Here is a 23,784-nt window from a genome sequence, read left to right as displayed (position 1 = left end):
AGATGTAAGGCAGGGACATGAACTGATTTGTCCAGGTGCTGGAAACATGTCTAGATTCTCCAGACATCCAACAGCCCTTGTCAGAGCTTCAGCTTCTGCTGAGCTGCTACACAGATGTGAAAACCCCAACTTCTACTCCAGTAAAATTTATAGATGGAAAAAAGGGGTATGTCTGCAGAAAACCAGATGAATGGTAAACTTCCTTATACTTCTGCCACTAGCACTTCATAAAGCAGTTTGACTTCCCTACAAACTCTGACTATGACACTCTAGTTTCACATCTTACACAGTCTTCCCCTTAGGCTGTGATCCCTGACTTCCAGAATCCATTTGAAGACCCTCTTCATCCCTACAATATCCTCAAAAGTCCACCTGAAGCCATTTGTATACTTGTCCATGCTTGACTTTCCCGCACTAGAAGGAAGGAGGGGACCAGTCAGACCAGGTGGCAGACAGACAGACAAGACACGACACATTCTCTTCCCTGCAACAAGACAAGCTTCCTGCTTACTCTGTGGAGCTGCTCATACTCAGTTTGTTGAACCAAGCATGGTCTTGCACCCGAGACTGGCATCTAGTGGCAAATACAAGTGCCCTCTCCCTGTTTGGCAGAGCAGCTGAACCACTGACCCAGCAGGTAAAAGTGCAGTATGTGTTCAGTACTTCTGCAAAGAGTGGCAGCTGGTGGGACTGAATGCTTGGTGGAGAAAACATTGTATCCCCTTCTTCCCACAAATACTTCATCCTTGACTATACACAGGTGCTGTTCAATGAATAAAGTAAACATACTGAAAAACAGAGATAAGCAATATTAATTTATTATTTTCAGTGAAAAAAATGGTGGACATTCTTAAACAAAGGAAGGGATGTTTAATTTTATGCTGTCACTGTAAGAAAATTAGCTGCAAAATCTAATTTAAAAATAAATGTTTTTTGGACAGCACAGCGATGTTCTACCGTTGTTATTGAATGAAAGGACTAGTAGCTGGTTATTTTATTAGGAGATCTTTAATGCTTCGTTACTGAAGTAATCTGATTTATTCCACTTAAGGGAAAATACATATTCTTCTGGAAATTTGTAGTGAATTTCAGGGCAAAGTCACTTCCAACAAAACTGATTTAGCAATACCCACTGGTGATGGCATGAACTCCATCAAAGGCAAGGAAACTGCCTTTCAAACTCTTAGCAAGAATTTCATTCAGGATACTCTGAAAGCTTCAGAGCACTGAGTGTACTGAGTTGACTACTAAAGGAAACACTAAGTAATTAACAGCTGGATCTCAAAAATCAAGAATTCACAGATCTTCAAGTCAAATCATGAAGATCAGTCTTTCTGAGGATTAATCCCATGGTCACTCACTACTAAGTGCAATGTTCATCACATGCAACTAAGTCACTGAAAGATCATCAAATTAATGCAAAACCACAATGAAATAACTTTCCTTTTTTAAAAAAATCTGGTATTTAAATATATTTCTAAGTAGAGTTAACACCACAGAAAGTTAATTTCAGGGCTTTTAACCAAGAAAACCCCAAGTATTTATAAACAAAGTTTTGGGGGTTTTGTGGGGGTTGGATTTTTTTGTTTTGTTTTTAACTTCAGTGGTTGCAGCTTGAAGACTACATGCATATAATTTAAAAGTTGAACTAACAAAAAAGTGGTTATAATTTTTATATCTTTTCCCTCACATGCCATTAGACTTTCTTTTATGACTATTGGCTCCGCAGGTCAAACTTTATATCTTTAAAGGGAAAATAATTTTGACGATTTCTAAAAAGATTATCTATCCCATAGAGTAAAATCCACTTTCCATAAGGACAGGCATTTATTTCACATACATATATAAAGCAATTTCAATATTATATAAATACTCATTTATCTACCTATACAGCTATCTAATTTTGTTACAAGCAGGTTTATGAGTTTTGGAATGAACCACCATATAGGAAAGGACATCTGTATGAAAGCATTGTGGACGCCTTGTGGTCATGAAAGTATGCTCCACAAATATGGCATTTCTGAAATGTCTGAAAAAACCTCCACCACATCACAGCACAGAAACTTCTCCTACCCTCAAACTCTTCATATTACAAAATGAATAAGCTTTTCTAGGCAAGCCTTGTGAAGTTCTCAGTAGGCTGTGCTCCTTCTTGCGGACTCTCAGAAAACAAAAACAATGTCTGGAAAAAGTAGTCTTGATATATATTTCTACCTACCAGTTTTTAAATTTAAATATTTCTATGGATGATAAATACAGTTTTAAAAAACATTAACATGTCTTTTGTCACACGATGCAATACAGAATTATTTTTTTTAAACTATCACTTATTAAAAAATAAAAAGTGACGAGGTTTTTTATGCTCAGAGATAGTAAGAGCACAAAGCATTAAGACAATTAGGCAAAATGATGGATTTGAACACATGCTGCATTTTACTGTTAACATGTATGCGTAACTTCCATTAATGTCAGTATGAGTTATGTGTGCACTGCTAAAATAATATAACCATAACAATAATATTTCCTCCAGAACTAATATAGTAATATTTTTAATAGACATTGGGGAAAAAAAAATAAATCCCATATTTAGAGAGTAACATGCAAATGCGAATCCTTCTCCAAACTTTACACTTTAGAATTCTTTATAATAAATCTTTTTTTTTTTTTCCCACATGTTGGCATCAAGTTAAGAATAACTTGATGTTTATCTCCTTCCATCAAACCACCTTTCATTTAATGGCTACTTATCTAGTTTCCAGTTCAAAAAGACCATCCAGATAAGCTGCTATCCATTTTTATTCTAAACTTCCTTAAATAACTGAATGTATATGGGAACATGTAATGACAACTGAAGAAGTTATCTAAAACTGAGAACTGATTGTAGCCAGTAAATTAAGATGGATCTTGGCAATGTCAGCCAGATGAGCCTAGAATGCAGAGTTATGTTTGGAACTTGAACATAATATAAGCATAGGAAATCATTGTGAATGTTCTTAAACACACAGTTCATGCCTATTTAACCGGAAGCCAGCAGCCAAAAACTGTAATCACTCAATATTAAATTTTAAAAATGATAGATAGAAGTTATGATCAATGCTGTGAATTAATAAATTATCTTAAAACACCAGAGAGACACACTATTTTAGTATATAACTACAACACAGACTTATCATTATTCTGTCAGTGGATGTCTGGGTCTTAGCTAGCTTCTACAAGCTCTTTTGGACAATACCTTATTCATAAAAAAACCTGTAATGCCATATTCAGTATATATTGTTGTAATGCAGCAGTTTTATAAAGTTTGTCATACACTTATTTCTTTGAGCAATTGCAAAAATTAAACTACTGTAATGAAATATCTGAATTATTTCTAAAAGACATTGACTAATACATGTATATCTATTAATGTTGTTCAGTATATCTTATAAAATTAAATAATCTGAAATTAAGATTTATATTTAATAGTAGTCATGTAGCCCTTCCTGTACACAGATCTCAAAAAAATACGTATGTTCATTTTTGCTTGTTTGATTCAGTACTAATGTTGTTAAAGAGGCAATAAAAGGAAAAAAAGTAAAATATGATTATGTGAATTTCTGTCATTATTCTATTTTTTCTCTATGTTTGGTCAGTTCAGGATTAAAAATGAATACTGTATCTGAACAATTGCTTCTCTTGAAGACAGAAAAAAGGTAATGGCAGAAAAAGTCTACATACTTACACAGCTAACAAAGTAGCAAGTGAGAGATCAAGCAAAAAAAAAGAAAAATAAGAAAGTCTTTTACAAAAGAAATCATACTAATGACTACTCAAAGAAAAGGAAAAAACCCAACACATTTAATTAGAAAATTTTATTAATTTAATTTTTTAGATGCTAATTTAAAATTTTCTTCTAATTTTACTTTTAAAATTTATACTGTAAAAACACACTATATGTTTATATCTCATTTTAAATTCCTAAATATTCCTAACTTGGACCTTTGATACTGGTTCTTTCACCATTAGTACTACCCACTCCTTTATTGATAAAATAGAACAACTTTTATCAAAAGAAAAGTCAGACTTCACCAATTTTTGCCAATCTCACTTCCCAGACTGAAGATACATGCCTTACATAGTCCTTCTATGAGGGTCTGTGTACCTAACCAAAAAAGTCACAGTAACAGAATTAGATACTGGGGGGGGGGGGGGGGGGGCGGTGTCCCTATGTTGCTCAATAATTGATAATTATGATAAAAAGAAAAAAATCTTACCATTAGGATGAAAAACAAACACACACTGAAAGAAACAGACCAAAGTGCTACACAGAAAACAGAAGACTGCATGAAATATACTGGCACTAAGCATCTGAATTATCATAGGTGAATTAATATGTACATATGAAAGAAAATCAGAAAACTAAAAAAAAAAAGTATCTATTATAGAATATAATATCACATACTATTCTAATTCATATGTGCTCCCATTCTTCTGTATAGATACAGACCTCATTAAAGTCAAAAGCAGAAGTTCTTTTGATTTCAATGGAAACATTCATGCTTACATTACAGTATTTCTGCACCTATATTACATGGCAGCCATTCTTAAAACCCACTTTTATAAAAGTCTAGTAAGCATATGCCTCCACTTCCCCATTGTCTTATTTACAACAATATTATCAAAACCATTTTTATCTGATTACTTACCTTCCTTTAAAATGTAAGGATATCTACAACAACTTAGCTGAAGTTATATATGCCTTAAGTGTTTTGGGTTCTTTTTTCCTCCTTCAGTAAAACAGTTTTGAAATTACAACTGTGAATTTCCTTTGTTGAACGTTGAATGCACACTTATCAGCCTAGCCAAGTCATAACGGGTTCACTCTTTTTTGCCAATTTTAAAGATCGTGTCAGAGCTTTAACATCCTATAATTACAGATATTTACCTTTATTGTGGGTAGGAAGTTAAGATTTAAGTTATAGGTCTATCTTCCTTTTTTGTTCCGTACACATATACACAGGATAATATGTATGCATATAGGTTTTTGTTGGTTTGGTTTCTTTTTTTTTAACCAATTCAATGCAATAAACTTTGCACCATCCATGTAAAGTTAATAAACCCCTTTCCTTGAATTTGACACTAAAAGAAACTCCAACATAGAATTCCCACTGAAAAATGGGGCTTTAGGCCCTCAATTTCTTATGGAAGTTATACTGTGCTGATATTTTGTTTGCATGCAACAAAGGACACCTTTCAAAAAATTCTCATGTCAATTGTTGAGTACTACTAAAATGAAGACTTTTGCATTTCCATGTTTTAAAAGGAATTTAACAGTCTTGAAACTATTAGAAGTCCTTAGATTCACACTTAAATATATACATAGAAAAAAAACCAGAAAAATAAAAAACACCTTCTCTTATGGCAAGAAATTAGTAATTGTAATTTTTCTAGAAATTAGAGAAATCAATGTACTTACTTCATTTCTAGAATTTCTTCAAGCTGTTTTCTTCGCTCTATTCTCAGGTTAGCCAGATGTGCTTCTTTTTCAGCCAAAGACTGCTGCGTTGAGGCAAGACGGGCTTTGGTAGAATCTAATTCTTGTCTAGTCTTTTCCAGTGCATTCATCAGCTCTTCTACCTAAGAGAGAGAATGTTTTAAGCTCCATACTCTTTACAATATGTAAATATTCAAACTATATAAATACAGGGGAAAAAAAAAACCAAACAAAAGGAATTCTTTTAAGTAAATGACTGTTCAAATCTATTCCTATCTTAACTGTTTTAAAAACTAACAAAAGTAGTCTTCAAATACAATAAAACCTTAATATTTCCATGAATCCATCAAGTAATAAGCAACATTTATACAAAACAGAACTAGCACAGATCACCAAAAACCTATTTAACCTGGGCCTCTGCCACATACAGGCAGAATTTATAAATATTTTCTGCACCATTCATGTTATTTAAATTCAGGGTGGTGGTAACTCATCATAATAGTAATTTCAGAAATTTTAGATGCAGCCATAGATATATATTTTAATATAAAAGTGGTCATAATAATCCATGTATTTTTTACCAGAAAATGCACACCCTTCTGTGTGGAACAGGTTGCCCAGGGAAGCTGTAGAGTCTCCAATCCTTGCATATTTTTGGATCTTGACTGAATGAAGCCTGGAGAATCTCATCCAACTTCAAAGTTATCCCTGCTTTGAGCAAGGGTTTAGACTGCATTGTCTCTAGTGGTCCCTTGTAACCCAAATTATTCTATGATTCTGAAGTCTAAATGTCTGTTACAGATCTAATGACAACCAAGTTATTTTCAAAATTCAGAAGTAAAAGAAGTGTATGACATGGTCTATCACGTTATTTAAAGAACACACTAAAGAATGGACACTACATATGACACCTGTCTGGCAGCAGAAAATTTACTTGTCGGGTGAATCATTATATTCATAGAACCAGAGGGTCACAAATAGTCTCTGGTAACCAGGACACCAGTATGATTTCCCCCTGTGCAAATGATACAGTTTACATTAACAGCTGCAAGTAAACAACAGATTTAATTTGGTTTTATGAGATATTATGATTTAACTAATGGATGTCCTATTTTCTGTATTTTCTTCCTTACCTCCTTTGTCCAAATATTAACATTTTATATATTAGTGAAAAGTTGAGGAAGAACATCTAAATAAAATGAAATGGAAGAGAGGACATATTCCAGTTGTTCATGTTATGCAAGTCATTGCAAGGTGTTCACTTTTGCTGGTGTATTGCAAAATCTGACAATATTCCACTGTGGTCATATAATCAGTGTGGCTACAGAGAAAATAAGATATTTTCTCCCAAGTTCATGCTTAATTGTTGTTTGTTGTTGTCATCTAAATCCTACTAGCATGCAAACTGTTCATAAGCCACGTATTTTTGTTTCAATTTGAACACACATTGCCTCCTATATAACAGGTTCAATAAAGCAAAATTAATAATACAATCTTCATCAAATTATAATGAGGACTCACACTCTGTTTGAAAATGATACACTGATTACTTACGCCTTCTACACCAGCTGCATCTGCATCTTTATAAACACTCTAATAAGATCAATGGAGTACTAGAACACGTCTGACACCCTTCAGTGTGTAAGAAGTTATATTTCATGAATGCGGAATCAGAATTACCAATAGCATTGAAACTACTGATGTTCAACCTTCCACTCAGAAAATAAAACCAGTGTAATACTGATATAAATGAAATAGCAAGGAGCGCCAATTGTGCAGTAGAGTCTGTGCAGGTGCAAGATTCCACTAAAGCAAACCATGAAGAAAGATGAAGGCTTTAGATATTTTTGTAAAATGTCTACCTAGTGAACTTTCACATTAGAAGCAGCAAAGAGAAAATACACTTGAGGGGAAAAAAAAAAATAAAAAAGCTGTATTTGCACTTAATTCCCAGGGGGGAAAAAAAAAAAAAAACCAGAATGAGAGAGACAGATCATATTTCTTTAAAAATATACTCAATTTCTAATATAACAGCAGATATTTCATTTTCTGTTTTAGTACAAGAACGCAAACCCATGCTGTCTCCAGCAGGACAAGCCTTAACTACTAAAACATGATATGATATTTCTACCTCTTTTCTTGGGTTATTTCTTAGGCTTGCCCTTGTGTTTTTTAAAAACTGCCTATAGTTTCTGCTGAGCCTCCAGCCTGTTACTTAATTCCAGGCAACATACATTAATGGAAACAGTAGTAAGGATTCAAGACTGCAAAGTCATTAATTCATACAGACTCTTGCTTTGCGACTGTATCTTTAAACACCAAGTCACTCCACACTTGCAGATTTGTTTGGCAGACAAGAACGTAAAAACGTAGAATAGTAGCACTTCCATATCTTTTGTATCATTGCACCCTTTTTCCTACAGGTTCAGCTGAATTTAGTACCCAACCTGTTGACTGACTAAATGCTCACCTAAGCTCTGATATATCACATCAGTTACATTTTAAAACATTTAAGGGAATTAAAGACTTGTGGAAAACAAAGCTGTGGATTTGTTAATGTATATTAATAACATACTCTTATATTACCAGACAAAAGAGATCAAAGTCTAAAGGAGAGGGAAAAAAACTTTAAAAATTTAAATATGAAAACTTTTTCAAACCACAAATCGTTAACACCTGTAGACTTGAAAGTTATACTTTCATTTACACTTTCAACACAATATTTGCCAGCTAGTTCTTCCTTCACTTTTTGAATAAGACCCAAGTTCAGACTTGTATGTTTTCCTAGTTAACTGTCTCACCAACACCTACAGCAGAATTCAACTGGCAGGCATGTGCAGAAGAAACTGGTTTGGGTTTTGTTTTTTTTTTTTAATCAACTACTATCAAATGTAAATGTGTGAATGCTGAAGTTACACACACAATCATCTTAGCATGTTTATATATAGCTGTAGCAGATATATTAACTTTAAACACTAAAGGCAGTATTATCTAGATATAAAAGCCTAGGGTGAAAAAAAGCATTGTAAAACATAAGCCAAATTCTTGATGTAAGCACATGTTCATTTCTTTAATATTAGAATCAAAATGATAGCAGAAAAAAATTAAGGGTTAATATTGATATAATACCTCTTAGTCCTACTGTAAGAAATGAAAACCAGTCCAGTAGTACAAGTGAAAAATGTTAGCTTTCTGACCTATGGCAAATACTTCTTTTGTTGCATTTAGGGGTACTTCATCTGGACAATAATGTGCATCCGGGAGTCCTTTCCTCTCCAAAGCACTGGTATGGTCCTGCCTTCCAGTTTCTTTTTAGTTTTTCCACTCTCCAGATATCGAGCTGAGTCCCCTATCGAACTACCAGTTCAACAGTGACCAAGTAACACATTTACATCCTTTTCTTAGCATGGTGCAAAGGATCAAGGTAAAGTTTGTATTCATGCCCATATCTGTAACCTGGAATATCTCATCCGGCCATTTTCCTCCCAAACCGAAGCACCTATTCTACTTTAACCATCACACAGGCATCCTGAAGACCTTTATTTACAGAGAAATACAGAAAAGTCTCTCAAAGTAATTGGTGTCGATCGGTAACATAGTCTAAAACCCAAGCAGCATTTTCAGTGCCTTTACCTGCTGAAGCTAGGGCAGGCATCGTCAGCGGGCAAGCAGTGCAGAGTATTTCTCCGAGCCGCCCCCGGCAGTGCAGACCCCCTTGCAGCAAACACCTCTTGGGAAGGTTGGGGGCGACAGGGCCGAACACCCCGAGGCTGCGGAGGGGCAGCTCCTGAGCCAGCCAGGCAAGACAGGTAGTGCCTGAAAGCCTGCTCATTTTTTCCCCGCTCTGACTCTAGTCTGGCTACTTCTAATCACAAACTTTGCCATTTTAGATACCAGCTACAGAATTAATGAGAAGTCATGTTTTGACAGAGGTCACTGTGAGAACCTCATTGAATACGATGTTCTTTGCTAGCAAGTACTCTATGCCCTGAATACATTATTAACTGCGTTTTCTTCACTTCTGCAAGACAACGGCCTCATTTTATCCTTTGCATTTTCTAATAAAAGCCATTATTTTTTTTCATACTTTCAGAAAGCCTAACTGACCTCAGCGCTTCAAGGTTTTTATTAAAATCAGTACTGGAATTAAATTTATACTTCAGAATGGCAGAAAACCAGCAAACTAAACTATTACGATTCCTAGGTTTGAGTCTATTTTAAATGAACACTTCCTACTTCTTCTGCAGCTTCGCATTTTCAAGTCCTATCGGCAGTGTTTCACACCAAGATAAGAAAAGAAAAAGAAATGAACGTGGCTGAAGTATACATCTGCGTTACCAGATTCTGCAAATTAAAGAAGGTTAGAGTTCAAATGAATGACGGTTTATTAAAAATGCCCTGGAGCATTCTTAATTCCAGATTGGATTCGGCTCAGCACAACTCATGCTAACTTAATACTGTTCCAGTTTGTGGGAATAAGGAGGGGGAGGGACAATTGCATGTTTTCTCAGTTCAAGTATAATGTACTTCTGCAGGATGACGAAGAGCTGGCAACTTTCCAGCAATCAAGGTTAGTATTATTAGTATTACTATCTTTAAGGGTTGGCACTTAATTTTAGCAACGCTCTTGGTGATAAATACAAGAGTTTTGGATTTCCCTAACTGACTTTTTCAAGTAGCAGTAGCTATACAAAAACTTCATACCTACTTTAATTTAAAACCTAATCTTGTGTTAGTACTCACAGATCATTTATGAATTTTACATCGTAAAATAAAATAAATAAATCCTACTATTTACTTAGAGACTCTCCACTTTAATACAAAAAAAAGGTTTAACAAACTATTACGTACATCCAGTACAGGTTGATGTGAGCTGCATTTTTATAATAAGAAGTCACTCGTAAAAATACATCCAGTTGTTTTCAAAGGTGCTTTGTTTTTTCCCATTTGTTAAGGAAATGCTTGCTTTTTTTTTTTTTTTTTTTGCCAAATTACACCCTATATAAATTTCAGTTATCTCCAGTTCTGTGAAGATTAATTTAAATAGAAACTATATTTGGGGGTTTTCCCCATGTTTAAGCATGAGACTGCAAAAAAGGAAAGACTATAATCCTTAAAGTTTCTCTCTGTGGGTTTCCTACAAATTCATTCTGTCACTGGACTAAAAGGACATAGATAACACATTCACAGAGATGAGGGAAAACAGATAAAAACCTAGATTTTACACACAAATATCCACTTACCAGCTCTTCTGACTCACAGGCTGGAGACTTCAGCTTTTTACACTAATGGACTGCCTATGCTTTGCATAGCGAAGGATGAGTGCCAGGCATCCCAGGATCCTGTACCAGTGGCAGCTGGCCACGCAGAGAACCACTCTATCTCATGACTAATTCAATTACACACCTACAGGAGGTCCAACACAAGTCATGTGGACCTACTGCTCTCAAAATTGCCAACACTGTCCTGCAAAATGGTTTGTAAATACCTTGTTTCTTTCTGTTTCTAATGGGAATTTCTCCAGTGTACAAACTGCCTAAACAGTTTCATTACAAAGGTGTTTTTCACAAAAGCAAACAGACGTAGCGAAGTGTCATACTGAGCTTTGCAAGACATGGAAATAAACTCTTTGTCACCCTCCCCTCCACTTTCTTCCCATCCCATTCGTCATCCATAGCCAAATTCCTCACCTCTGACTTTTTCCCTCACAGCTTTTAAACGCAGGAAACAGGTCTAACAGAACCAGTATAGTTATGGAGGCTGATGCTTCTGAACCTTTCCAAATAAAGAAATTAGACACATGTTGCCTCTCACAATTTTGGATATTGTCAGAGAAGAAAAAAGTAACCATACTCTAGAATGTATATAAGCTTTAAAATAAACATCTTAGGTGAAGGATTTGATGGAAAATCAGGTAGAACATTTATAAAGTCCAGGATAATAGTTCATTTTCAACTTGAGGTTGTTTTTTTCTAAATCGTAATAGACTAGGCAAGTAGGGCCCAATGATATCACCCAGCAATGCAGTGGTAGTATAACAAAAATTACCAGAAGCACTGAAATAGCAACCCTCGTGAAATGGCTTGCCATCTCCATAGGAACACAACGGCACAATCACCAAATGGGATGCCATGCTGCAAAATTTGAAATCAGAAACTTTATTGACATTACTTTATTACATAAAGTAGGATTTAAATTATTTTAATCCTCTTGTTAAGTGCTCTGTTAATAATACACGAGGTTTGGATTTATTCAGGTAAAGAGAGTTGGTATAGATATAGTACGTATTTCCCATCCAGTCTTGTAGGGACCACAGTCAGGGAGAGAAGGTCCTTTAGTTTCCTTCGTATTTCTTTGCTGGTGTCCAATGGTAGCTACCAGTCGTGTTAATTTATATTAACATGGTGTTATGACAGAGACATATGTCCATCTCTACATAAAAATATTCTAGAATTTAGTAGATTCCCATAGATTAAAAGAAATATATATCCTAAGTGGAAGGATTACTAATGTAGCGGTCTTTATTAAATAAGTTCTGGGAACTGTATTAAAATGATTAAGTTTCTTCACACTGGCAGTTAGAACACTGATCATCATCTCTTCTAAACCTCAGTAATTCAATAAAATATAGGACCACAACAATATAATTCTTGGATTCATTATCTGGTCTTCCAATTAATATAGTGATTTCACCTATAACTGAAAAACATAATTAAATAATTTTGGAAAATATTGGTAATAGTCAGTTAAATAGAATAATAATCAGTTTTAAAAGCCAAACCAAAACAACAACCAAAAGCAACACCAAAAAATTTCAATGTATCTGTATATATATATAGTTTCAATTAAATCAAACAAAAATGATGGTATAAATAATGTTAACCTCTGTGCTCTAGGGTCATGTTTCTAGACAGATGAAAACAAAAACTATTCTCAAGTGCAAACAAAAATGATGCTTCTACTGCAGTCCCAGGAATACTGTCCTCTATTTAAACACTTCATCTTGTGAAACACAAGTGGACTCCAGTTATAGTATTGTCAATTAGTTTCAACTAGAAAACACTGTATGACCACCCAGTGTCAAAATGTGAATGTGACCTCCTGCAAACTGAAAAGGATGGGCAAAATGGCAGAATACTCCTCGCAGATGCAGCTGGAATGTTTTACCCCAAATAAAAGCTCTTTCATTAGCAGCAAAATACAGTTATATGATAGACTAATTAATACCATATTCTGATTTTGCAATGGTATATAAATTGCAAAAAAAACCCAAACTCAGACCATGTTAATAAAGATACAGTATTCAGAGTGTTGCAAGAATCAGTCAACAAATGTTCTTTGTCAAAGGTAAACTTCATGCTGACAAGGCCTAACTCACTGTCAGCCCCATTTGACTCTAGAAGTCATTCAGACATGCACTGTAATGGAAACAAGATCAAGCACCTGAGCAATCATGCAAGTCACTTTTCACAAAAATAGCAGCATCTTTTTTTTTTTCGTTTAGTTTCAAAATTAATTATTTCATTGACATATCTTATTAGTTTTCTCTCCTTTTCCACTGAGCTTCATTTAAGCAAGTCTGTGATTGTTTTAAACAGCTGGTGGCCTCAGTTCTGCTCTAACTTACACTTTTTTGACACTATGCACACCTAATTACAAAAGTAGCATTAAAGGTGCTTTATAGTTGTGCAAATGAAAGCAGATTTAGATATAATATATTGATAAGTTACAGGGCTCAACCTAATGTTTTCAGAAGTAAAAAAAAAAAAAAAAAAGTAATTTAATTAGCTATTGAACATATGTTGATTTCAGTAGGACACTCCATTGTCCTACAGGATATTGTATCTGGAAGAGAACTCTTATAGTCTAAAAACAATTACGCTGTGTGATTTCAGTGTTGAGTCTTTTTAGATAAACCATGCAAGTAGAGCAGAGCAACTCTTTAGCTGGTGTTAAAGTACAGCGCTGTCAGACTGGCCTCTCTGGTTAATGTCAATAGCACTGCGTATAAAAGGTGACTAAAGTGTGTACAAATGTTGATCTTTGGAGAAGGCATGCCTAGAATCATACACACATCTACTATTTCATCCACCAGGTCAACTTCAGGGAGAGAGGGCAAATTGGGAGTTTTCTTGCCAAAAGTTGATTCTTAGCACACTTGTTATGTTACACTGCACAAAGCTACTTCCCCACTGCTTTTAATCCATAATCCCAATATATTATTAAAGTTAGAAATGCTTCTCCTTAGAATATTTCCAAAGGCAGCAGACATTCACATGGTATGTGTAAAGTCTTACTGCAAACAGGTAGTTTATGTACATAAGACTTTCTCCACACGCTATAATGTGCTTACATATTGTGAAATAGCAAGTAAGATTTATTAAAGTGAAAACATTATTGTATGAAAAACCTTGGATAGTTTTATGTGAGAAATCTCAGAAAATACAGTTTCCTATCTAGTTTTGACACAAGCTAAATAATATTAATAAGCAGAAAGATAAATAAAGATTCATGTAACTGGTAACAAGGTATAGCTTCTGCACAAAAGAAATTTGATACTATCTTTAGTATTGTGACTTTTGACAATGTTCATGCAAGTACCAAATGCCCAAGGAAGCTGTATCTGCACTCTTCTCTTAATGCAGATAATCATTCCCTGTTTACTTAATTCCATAGCATTTTTAATATAAAATTATTTACGCAATATTTTATTGGCTTGGCACACCTACAAAAGTCACAGTGGGATGGACATGCTACACGCTTAAAACTAAAATTAATACCTATTGTATATAATGCAATATCAGCTATATAAATAACCTTAAGAAAAGTCATGGTATGTCTGTACATTAAAGAGTCAAGTTCAAGCTCTGGCATGCTCCTTTGCAGATCACTCTTATCAAGAAAAATTTTAATACTTGGTACAGCAATTGGTAGTTACATCCTTATTTAAATTTATCCAGAACCACAGGTGAAGTACAGGAGAACACATGGAGCAGGACTACAAACAGTTGACTAAGTTAATTGTTTCAGATATGGTACGAGCATAAGCAACACAAGGTTACCAATATGGGCTCTGTCTTTATAGGTCAAATAAGCTGCACTTAGGCCCTAAAAATAAAGGTTATATATTTTGTGTCATTTCTTGTACTTTTCTGGGGAAAAAGGTTCCTTAGAAGGAAATCTCTCTTAAAAAAAAATTAAAATAATAAAATAAAATTAAGAACTGCTTTGGAGGGTCGCTTCAGGAAGAGACCAGTCAATAGGAACAGAACTGAAGTGCTTATGAGTCTGTCCAGGATAGGATAGCCCATAGGACAGTCAGGGGAGGTCTGCAGGGGACAACAAAATGTCTGACAACTGGACTCAATTATTAACACATGATAAGCTAGGAATGATCACATGATGGAGCAAAAATATCAACCCAGAATTGGTCAGAAAGAATTCCTCTATGAAGGCAGTTTACAATCAGCATGTCAAATTTTCATAGCACTAAATAGAAATCTTGCTCAAATAGTAGCTCCCTGTTCATGAAACTATCCCCACACCTACTACGCAGTAATAAGCTTACTGGCTCAATCAGTCACAGGTCACAGTGCTTCCCCTCAATCAACACACTAGAGAGAAATTCCCTGTGGGAGGAAGAAGCAGTGCTGGAGGAGCAGGATGCTGAACTGAACTCAGCAACAGTCTCAGGAAATACTAGTAGTGCAAAAAGGGAGCCAGATGTGAGGGTGGTTGCCCAGCCTGTTACCTCTGAGAGCAGGGCTGCCGGCACTTAGCAAAGCCAAGGCAGCAACACAGCCCAGAGATGCCGCCACAATGCTGCAGGCACACTAGCTCAGGAGGAAACTATGCAGCAACTAAACAGATTCTTACACATAATTGCACAGACAGCATGCAACGCTGCAGAGCAAAGTTGCAAAGAGAGAGCATGTGCAGAATTATACATCGAGTATTCAGGAAAGAAACTGTAGGAATGGCTCGCTGTGATTACAGAGATGGAAGAAGAAAATCAGGTGGGGGAGAAAACACTGACAAGGGTAGGAGGATAGCCCAAGAAATACTGTCCTTCTAAAACTGCTAAATTTTCCTCAATCACTATCTGAAAGAAGGAAGACTTTATAACAATCATTTTATTCTAGGTTAGCTCCTGACAAATTCATCTCTATCTCTTTGTGAAATACAGCAGCAGTTAACAATGAATAAAAACATTATTGGGAGAAACAAAGATGCTGAATTACAGAACTTGCTCTTTTCCAAGTAACAAAACCACATTGTCTGAGTATCACTGAACCAAAACCAGGTTTAGTGAGGATGCACAGATGAAGAAAATGAGCTGTCACTTAAACTATTGCCTCACCTACAAAGAAAACAAAGATTTCAATTCTGTCACTTCAGTTTGTGAGAGTTTGGCCCAAGTATAAAAATGCAAATACTGTAATTCAAATTTCCAGCACCTAGGCTTTTTGTTTGTCTTCCCTCATGCAGTTAATGATATACCAACCAAATACGCATTTGGCAATGCATTTCTACTGAGTGATAGATTTTGTTTCACTACTGAAAAAGGGAAGGAGGAGAAGATTATAATACCTACACCCCTATTTACCTTATCACTATACTATTCCAGAGTACCTATATTATCCCAACATCTACCAGGTACAAGAAAATAATTGGAAAGGCAATAGAAAATGGTGCTTATCTGTCTGTTCTATGAATTTAGTTTCTTCTTCCCTCTCATAACTGTCCACAAGACCTCCCCCACTATGATGCTCTGCAATTCAATTTTCTATGTCCATTCTAGTTCCTTTTGGCTTCTGATGGAATAAATATCATAGAACTGTCTCTTCAGCAAGCTCCCAGAATTTGCTGAACGAACTCTTCCTCTTCCACTTCAACTTCCCAAGCTGCTGGTCTAGGTAATATAGGAACATTTCTCCATACTATTCTTGGAGTGCTTCAGTTCCAAATTCTGCTCAGTAGTCACTTAACTTAATGTCTTTGCCTTTTTATCTTCTCACTCCAAAGATGTGACAGTTGAAATATTCTAACAGATCTTCCCTACAAAAGTTAATTGATTTTTCCAGCTATTACAAAGTAGTTATTGCTCAGCCTTTTTGTGGGTTATATGGTCAATATATACATATATACTGGTCCAGATGGACTATTCAGTCTCTCAAATTAGCTCCAGTACATGATATAGTAAATGAAATTTGTTGAGCATCTGATCTGTATTATGAGCAAAATCCTCAACATTGTATTGATATGTTTTAAGAGAGCTCACCTAGAAAATGTTCAGCAAAGAAAAACTTATTCTTTCATCCACAGCCTAACGAAAATAGTAACACCAACAATGTAACTGTATGCTCACAACATACAATGTCAGTTAGAAAACTGTTTACAATGGCTGAAATTGACTCCTGTGTTAAGCACACAGGACTCCAAGAAGCATGTTATATAGTTATTTATTTATTTTATTCTTCATCTTTCCAGTCATGCAAATATTTTTTGAAATGTTTGGGAATGAGTATAGTCTAAATACAATATACTTCTAGTGGAAATAACATTTGCTCCATTTAGACCTCAGGCACTTCTGATGGCAGAACAAGATTGGAATGTGCAGATAATTATCTTTGAGGCTAGTCAACAGCTAGAAGTCCCTCATAATATCACCTTTAAGATCAAGCCAAGACATTCCAGTCTGAATCAAGGTTTATTTATTAAAGGATTTAGCACTTTTAGATCCAATATTGCCTGGAAGATCACCAATTTCCATTCCCAAATATCTAATTTCTCCAGTTTCTTGGTGCATACATAAGACCTTCAAAATCACTTCAGTGAGCACACACATATGCACATAAATGACATCTAAATTCCTTCCCTTCTCTAAGATGAATTCCACAGGAAACACCTCTATAAAGGAAAATCTCCACAGAGACTGTAGATTTCAATAATTTGCATTCATTTAGGCAACACAGCTTAGACAATGGCAGGCACTTTTTATTGAAAGTTGGATTTTTCTTGATCTTGATTGGTATAAGGGATACTGAGAAGAATAATGTTTCAAGGATAGTGTTGTGGTTTAACCCCAGCCGGCAACTAAGCACCCTGCAGCCGCTTGCTCACTCCCCCCTCGGTGGAATGGGGGAGAGAATCAAAAAAAGTAGAACTCATGGTTTGAGACAAAGACAGTTTAGTAGGACAGAAAGGAAGACAATAATAATAATAAATAAATAATAATAGAATTAGAATATACAAAACAAGTGAGGCAAAATGCAATTGCTCACCACTCACCAACTGATGCCCAGTTAGTTCCTGAGCAATGATCCGCCCCTCCCAGCCAACTTCCCCCAGTTTATATACTGGGCATGACATCACATGGTATGGAATACCCCTCTGGCCACTTTGGGTCAGCTGTCTTGGCTGTGTCCCCTCCCAATTTCTTGTGCCCCTCCAGCCTTCTTGCTGGCTGGGCATGAGAAGCTGAAAAATCCTTGACTTAGTATAAACACTACTTAGCAACAACTGAAAACATCAGTGTGTATCAACATTCTTCTCATACTAAATCCAAAATATAACACTATACCAGCTACTAGGAAGAAAGTTAACTCTATCCCAGCTGAAACCAGGATAGCTAGTAAAAAATAAAATTAAATGAAATAAAATTAAATCATTGGTATACTAAATCATGGTATCTGCTCATTTTCCTTGGGCTAACAAAGACAAAAGACACAAAAATTAGACAACAGTGGTAAGCAAATACATATAAGATGTCCTTTGAAAATCTTCTTATCTAGGAAGAGAGCTGGGCACTTAAAACTTGAGGGTTTACTTTTTTTTTCCTTTTAAGAAATACTGTCTACAGTGAGTAAATAAAATTATTATTCAAAATTAGAGCTCAACAATTCTCTTGTAAGTTGGCTTTTTCAATCTGGGGTCTTTTTTGTGCTGGTACCACTTGTCTAAAATCTACTGTTCATGACAAGATCAAAAGTAATGGGTTATAATACATCTGTTCAGTAAATTCATGTGATAGTGTAATACTAAAGAGGCTTTTTATAAATGAATAAAAAAGAAATATAGCCTTTCTACATATAATGGATTTGGTCAACAAAAAACCTAAATATTCATGCTATGATCCTGGTTATCCAAACTTCCCTGCTGTACATGTTTTCATGTTGGACAGTGACTCCTCATGATACAAACTCCGAGTCACCCAGACAAATACAGTGTCATACAAGTTGTTTGAATAACTGGTATCCTACTGTATTGCATTATGAATATAGTTTAATCTGAGATGTAGCTCATGGTACTTCATGTAATGTTATACAATTTTCCACCTCAAGATGAGGGAAAATTAGCCATCACAAAAGAGTAAACCTCATTGCTATAAATGCACAGTAACATAGTATAATAAAAATAACAGCTATTAACTTACTATGCTGTTGTAATACTACAAAAGCACCAAGTATTTCCTATTCAAAAAAAACCCCAGATAGTGGCAAAGAATGTTTAAAGAAGTTTGGGTTTTTAAAAAAAAAAAAAGAGAAATTAAGAGCATCTATTTTTCCAACACAGTATCTATAGTATTTGTCTCTCCTTTACTTTAGTTCTTTAGTTAAGTAGAGTTAGTAGTTAAGCTGCCAAAAAGAGGCCCAGAAGATAAAAGATTTCCCAAACCAAAACCCATAAGTTTCCTGGACATAGGAAAGAAGATTCAAGCTCTTTATCTTAAAGGACAGCAACCTTCCTCCCTGCCCCCTGCATTCTCCAAATAGGGTTTCAAAGAGAAAACAGAAAAGCCAGTTATATCCTCTGTCAGGAGGATATATTCTGCTCCCACATACTGCCCTTGGCTTCAGCTGGGTAGAAGCAGTATAGTTAATACAGATAGCGATCCACTGTTATTTTTACTCAGAGTTGCATTTATAAACTAAAACCATTCTAATATTCCCAGCACAGGCTTATGGTTGAAAGCCCACATGGTCCCACATACACTGTAATATCTAAAATGAGTCTTGAAAAAACAAAGAACTGAACCAAAGCTAAGAGCATTGCTGTCTTTACCAGAGAAGTCAACTCAGAAATAAACACAACTGTTCATGAGAAAGATATTAGAAGCAGTAAATTTTCTAGTGATGAGTGTTTTTAGGTGTATAATTTATGTGTGCAAACACTCACTGGTGGTATGACCAGAAACACAGATATCATGGAATGAAAAGGAGAAAAAATAGGGGAAAGTAGAAGATGTGGATATATGCTCTACTAGGCTGATAAATAAAACTAGCAAACTTATATAAAAGACTAGATTGTGACATATTTTCACAAAAGCAAAACCAAAAACAAATGTTGTTGACTCAAGAATGAATGTTGGCAGGAAGCTGCCATTAGGTCTTCTATAGTTTACACTATATTTTTTCCTTCCAGACGCTGCCAGTGGGAGGTTTTATAGGATAATGATATACTGAGAAACTTATGACAAGCATGTCCAAACAAAGTAAAACATATTTTTCACAAAACAGTAAACTCTGATAGCTTTAAATCCATGGACCCAGAGGTAGCCTGAAGACTAATTACAGCAGAATTGTTAACTTGTAAAACCTGTTTAAGGTATTTAAGTATTCTTGACTTTCTTCCAGAAAATATTGTTATAACAGGAAGTTACTTCTAAAAAAACAGAGTTGAAATAGGAAAGGCGTTATTCATAGAAAAATGCTGAAAAGTAATATGTTTAACAGCTTGATAATGGCAAAAGTAGACAAATATCATAACTGGCATCAATTAAAAAATATATCTGGCATAATAAACAGAATTTAAAAGACTGAGTAGGCATAAAACTTGAATAGTTTTTTATCCCTAGGAGCTGTCTTTTCTACATGGTACTCAGAGTTTGTTAGCAAAATAGTACATGAGGGTGTACCTAAGTTTTAATATATTTAAATGTGTGGTGTAAATGGAGATCATTGACAGTCACCCGTGCAGTCACTTCTGTAACTTTTATTGTACAACCACATGACTAATTCCTGAAGTACCAAAACCCTTTAAGAATACAAAAAATCCTTTTCATGTATTAAAACAAGTTTATCTGAGCCTGTATAGAATAAAAAGATTGCTGAAGAAGAACCAAAAATATGTTAAAAATAATATGGGTGTGAAAGATAAAATTTTAAGTTATTGGCAACAGAAGTTTTTTTAATCTTTTTATTCCTGTTAAAATGCAATCTTGACCCAAGAAAAATTTCTCAGCTGAGTTAGACAAAAAGGCCAAATCAGTATCTTATTATTTTCCTGACACTTTCAGATAGAGAAGATGAAGTATGCAACATTTCTCTGGATATACAATTCAGTCCCAAATATATGCCCTAGACTGAGTATTAACCACCACCTGAGCATTAGCATGTGACAAGAAGTGCTGAGTATGTGCATTATGATGATTTTCCTCCTTTCCTCTTAATATAAGGAATTAATAATTCTTTAATTCTAATAATCCCTAAGAGGGGATTAAATAGGACATAGGAATGAAGAGGTGGCTCTCCCAATACAGAGGTGCAATTGAATTCGCAGCGGTGTCTTGGGAGGACAAAGATAATCTCCTAGCATATTTACATGGCACATCCAGTTACAAGTAGGAATTTAATTGTTTGTTCATCTTCTTCCATGATCCCAGTTAAGGAAATAATGAACGGGTTCAGCCTTAACCAGACACAACATATCCATTCTGTCTTCCACTTGGTGCATAATTGCTCTCAGAAACAAAAAGGCTACAAGCAGCTAGGATATGGGATAGACTAATAATCTAAATATGACAGCTATAAAAGAGTACCAGGATCAGAGATTATTTGAGCAAATTAACTATATTTTTCAGCTACTCCTTTCACACATTGTCCTAACTGTACTGATGGCATAGCACTTGCATTCCATGTATATCATTCAGAGTTTAGTCCATAAATTCTCTAAAGTCATTTTTCTGTTGTTACTGAAGTACTTCTTTAAATACATATTGACTAATCTATGGTTTCATACATCAAGTAGACTATTTTTCATATACAGACTTAAATCTGGCTTTAAAAACTGTACGATGAATTGTAAAAACAGTTTAAAGTTATGATTGGCTGATAAAGTGAAACTCTACTCCATTTCACTTGGATTAGTGTGCAGCTGCAAGATATAAATTCTGTGTGAGAAACAGTACATTTTTTAATGCTCTTTGAATTATCATGTTTTTGCAAAATGAAAGACAACTGGTTTCATATGCAGGTAAGAAATATTGGCATAAGGAATGTTATTTGATTTTAACTGAGTCATGTTGCCAGAATGCATGAAACAGCTGCATGAACTGAGTATCTGCCTGAGGCTACAACTATATTTCCCCCATCCTTTACCACCTGTCTGTGCTAAAGTTACTGGATGCTGGTAGATATCAAACCCCACTGGGATCTTTAACTATCATAATTATGAAATGCATTCTCTACTATCCTATTGACTTTCAATGGCCCAGCATTTGTACTAGATGAGACAGCACTATCCCTTTAATTTTCAAACCTTTAGAAGAACGTCATAAATAAACTTGCATACAAAGTTACTAAAGCTATACTAAAAGAGTGAGACTTAACTCTATTAAGTTTACTCTCTTTGACACATCTGTAAATTTATTAAATGATTATGCCAAGACCACCAAAAGACTGATGCTCTTTTACATCACTCTTTACCTAAGGGTACTGCTGATCAAACAGCTAGTACAATTAGGACTAAGGGGGGGAAAGGAAAAATCCCACTGTTAGTGGGGGTAACAGAATACCAGGATGTTTTAATATTAGCTAGATATAGTGAATTTTGTCCTCGGAATAAATATGGCTGATAAAATCTCAGTGCTGTTGAAAACGCAAGTGTTTTTGAGAACTCTTGGGGAACGGTTGTGATACTAAAAAACTAGGGAATGACAAATATAATTTTACTCTTAACAGAAAAAAAGAAGACTGGAGTATTATAGATAAGTCAGCTTTGATTCTGAAAGTTACCAGAACAAGTAATCTGCTTCAGACTATTTGTAAACACCTACAAGAATCAATATGGACTTCCCAAGAAGTTATGTCAAATGAATTAAATTTTTTCTTATGACAGAGTAATTGGCTTTGTTTAAGGACAAGAGTAGGAGTCATATTTGGTAACAAATCTCAAGATATTCACATAAGCAGGCTACAGAAAAATATGATCCAAATGAAAGTAACATAACACAGATGCCAAACTAGTTGGGAAGCTGTAGTGAGCCACCAACAATTCACTGTTAAACTAGAAGGATGTTTAAAAAGTGGGATTTTGCAGGTATATATGATATTCAATTCTTTTATTAATAACCGCAAATACTAAGACTACAAATTTGCAGATGCTGTTAATATGAAAAACAAAAACATAACTAAGACATCTTGCCAAACCTGAGAACTGAACTGGAAAAAAAATTATGATATGTAATAGGAAGAAAAGCAAGGTAATACACTTCAGCAGAATTAATCAACTCCACAAATCCAGGAAAAGAAATAACCAATTAAGAAGTTGTCTTTTTCTACTAAAGAAAAGGATCAAGACACTAAGGTGACAACTCAACAATGTCACGTTGTCACAAAAAACACACTATGGAAAGATGTATATATAGTAGTAATCCTTTTGTTTTCTTTGGCACTGGCAAGATCTCAGCAGGAGAACTGGATCCAATTTTATCCACTCAAAGATGCTAACAAACTGGAATGACTATGAAGAAAAGCAACAAGGACAATAAGAAAACTAGAAAACATAACTTCTGTGGCAAGATTGAAAGAATTAGGGTCTATCAACTTCAAGAAGAGAAAACCAAGGAACATGATATGCATTTTCAGATACAGGCCATCACAAAGGAGGAAGAAAAAAAAAAATCAGTTCACTATGTCCAATGTGGATAAGACAAGAAATAACTGCCTGAAATTACAGAAGAAGAGACTTAATTAAGATAGTAATCTTTTAATACCTTTAGACAATGAATCACGAACAAGGTTATTACAAAGGTCACTAAGAACAAGCTAGACAAACTTCTCAGAAATAACTGAAATAATTGATACTCACTTAGTACTATGGATGCTCTAGAAGATACCTTCACATCCCTTCCAGCCCTGTTTTCTATGATATTTTAATTTAAAATATATATAAAACCTGTTTATCTTATTTTCTAGCATAAAATGCACAAAAGAATTGCTAGAGAAAACATTCCAGACCTGCCAAAAATAATTTGAAAAGAACCTACTCTCCCACTTCAGAAAGACAAACAACTTAAAACTATCTGCAAT

At 35.0% G+C, this 23,784-nt stretch overlaps 1 protein-coding gene across 1 annotated transcript in view; it reads right to left on the bottom strand.

The window, feature by feature from the left end:
• ERC2 (ELKS/RAB6-interacting/CAST family member 2) overlaps positions 1 to 23,784 on the bottom strand; it is a 469,458-nt gene that overhangs the window by 163,022 nt on the left and 282,652 nt on the right. The window contains exon 14 of the mRNA XM_075052729.1: positions 5,456 to 5,616. Within this exon, the coding sequence (XP_074908830.1) occupies positions 5,456 to 5,616 (161 nt within the window). The remainder of the gene's footprint in view (positions 1 to 5,455; positions 5,617 to 23,784) is intronic.

The sequence above is a fragment of the Buteo buteo genome, chromosome 21 (assembly GCF_964188355.1).
Source record: "Buteo buteo chromosome 21, bButBut1.hap1.1, whole genome shotgun sequence".
Classification (NCBI taxonomy): domain Eukaryota; kingdom Metazoa; phylum Chordata; class Aves; order Accipitriformes; family Accipitridae; genus Buteo; species Buteo buteo.
This window is presented reverse-complemented; position numbering and strand designations above follow the sequence as displayed.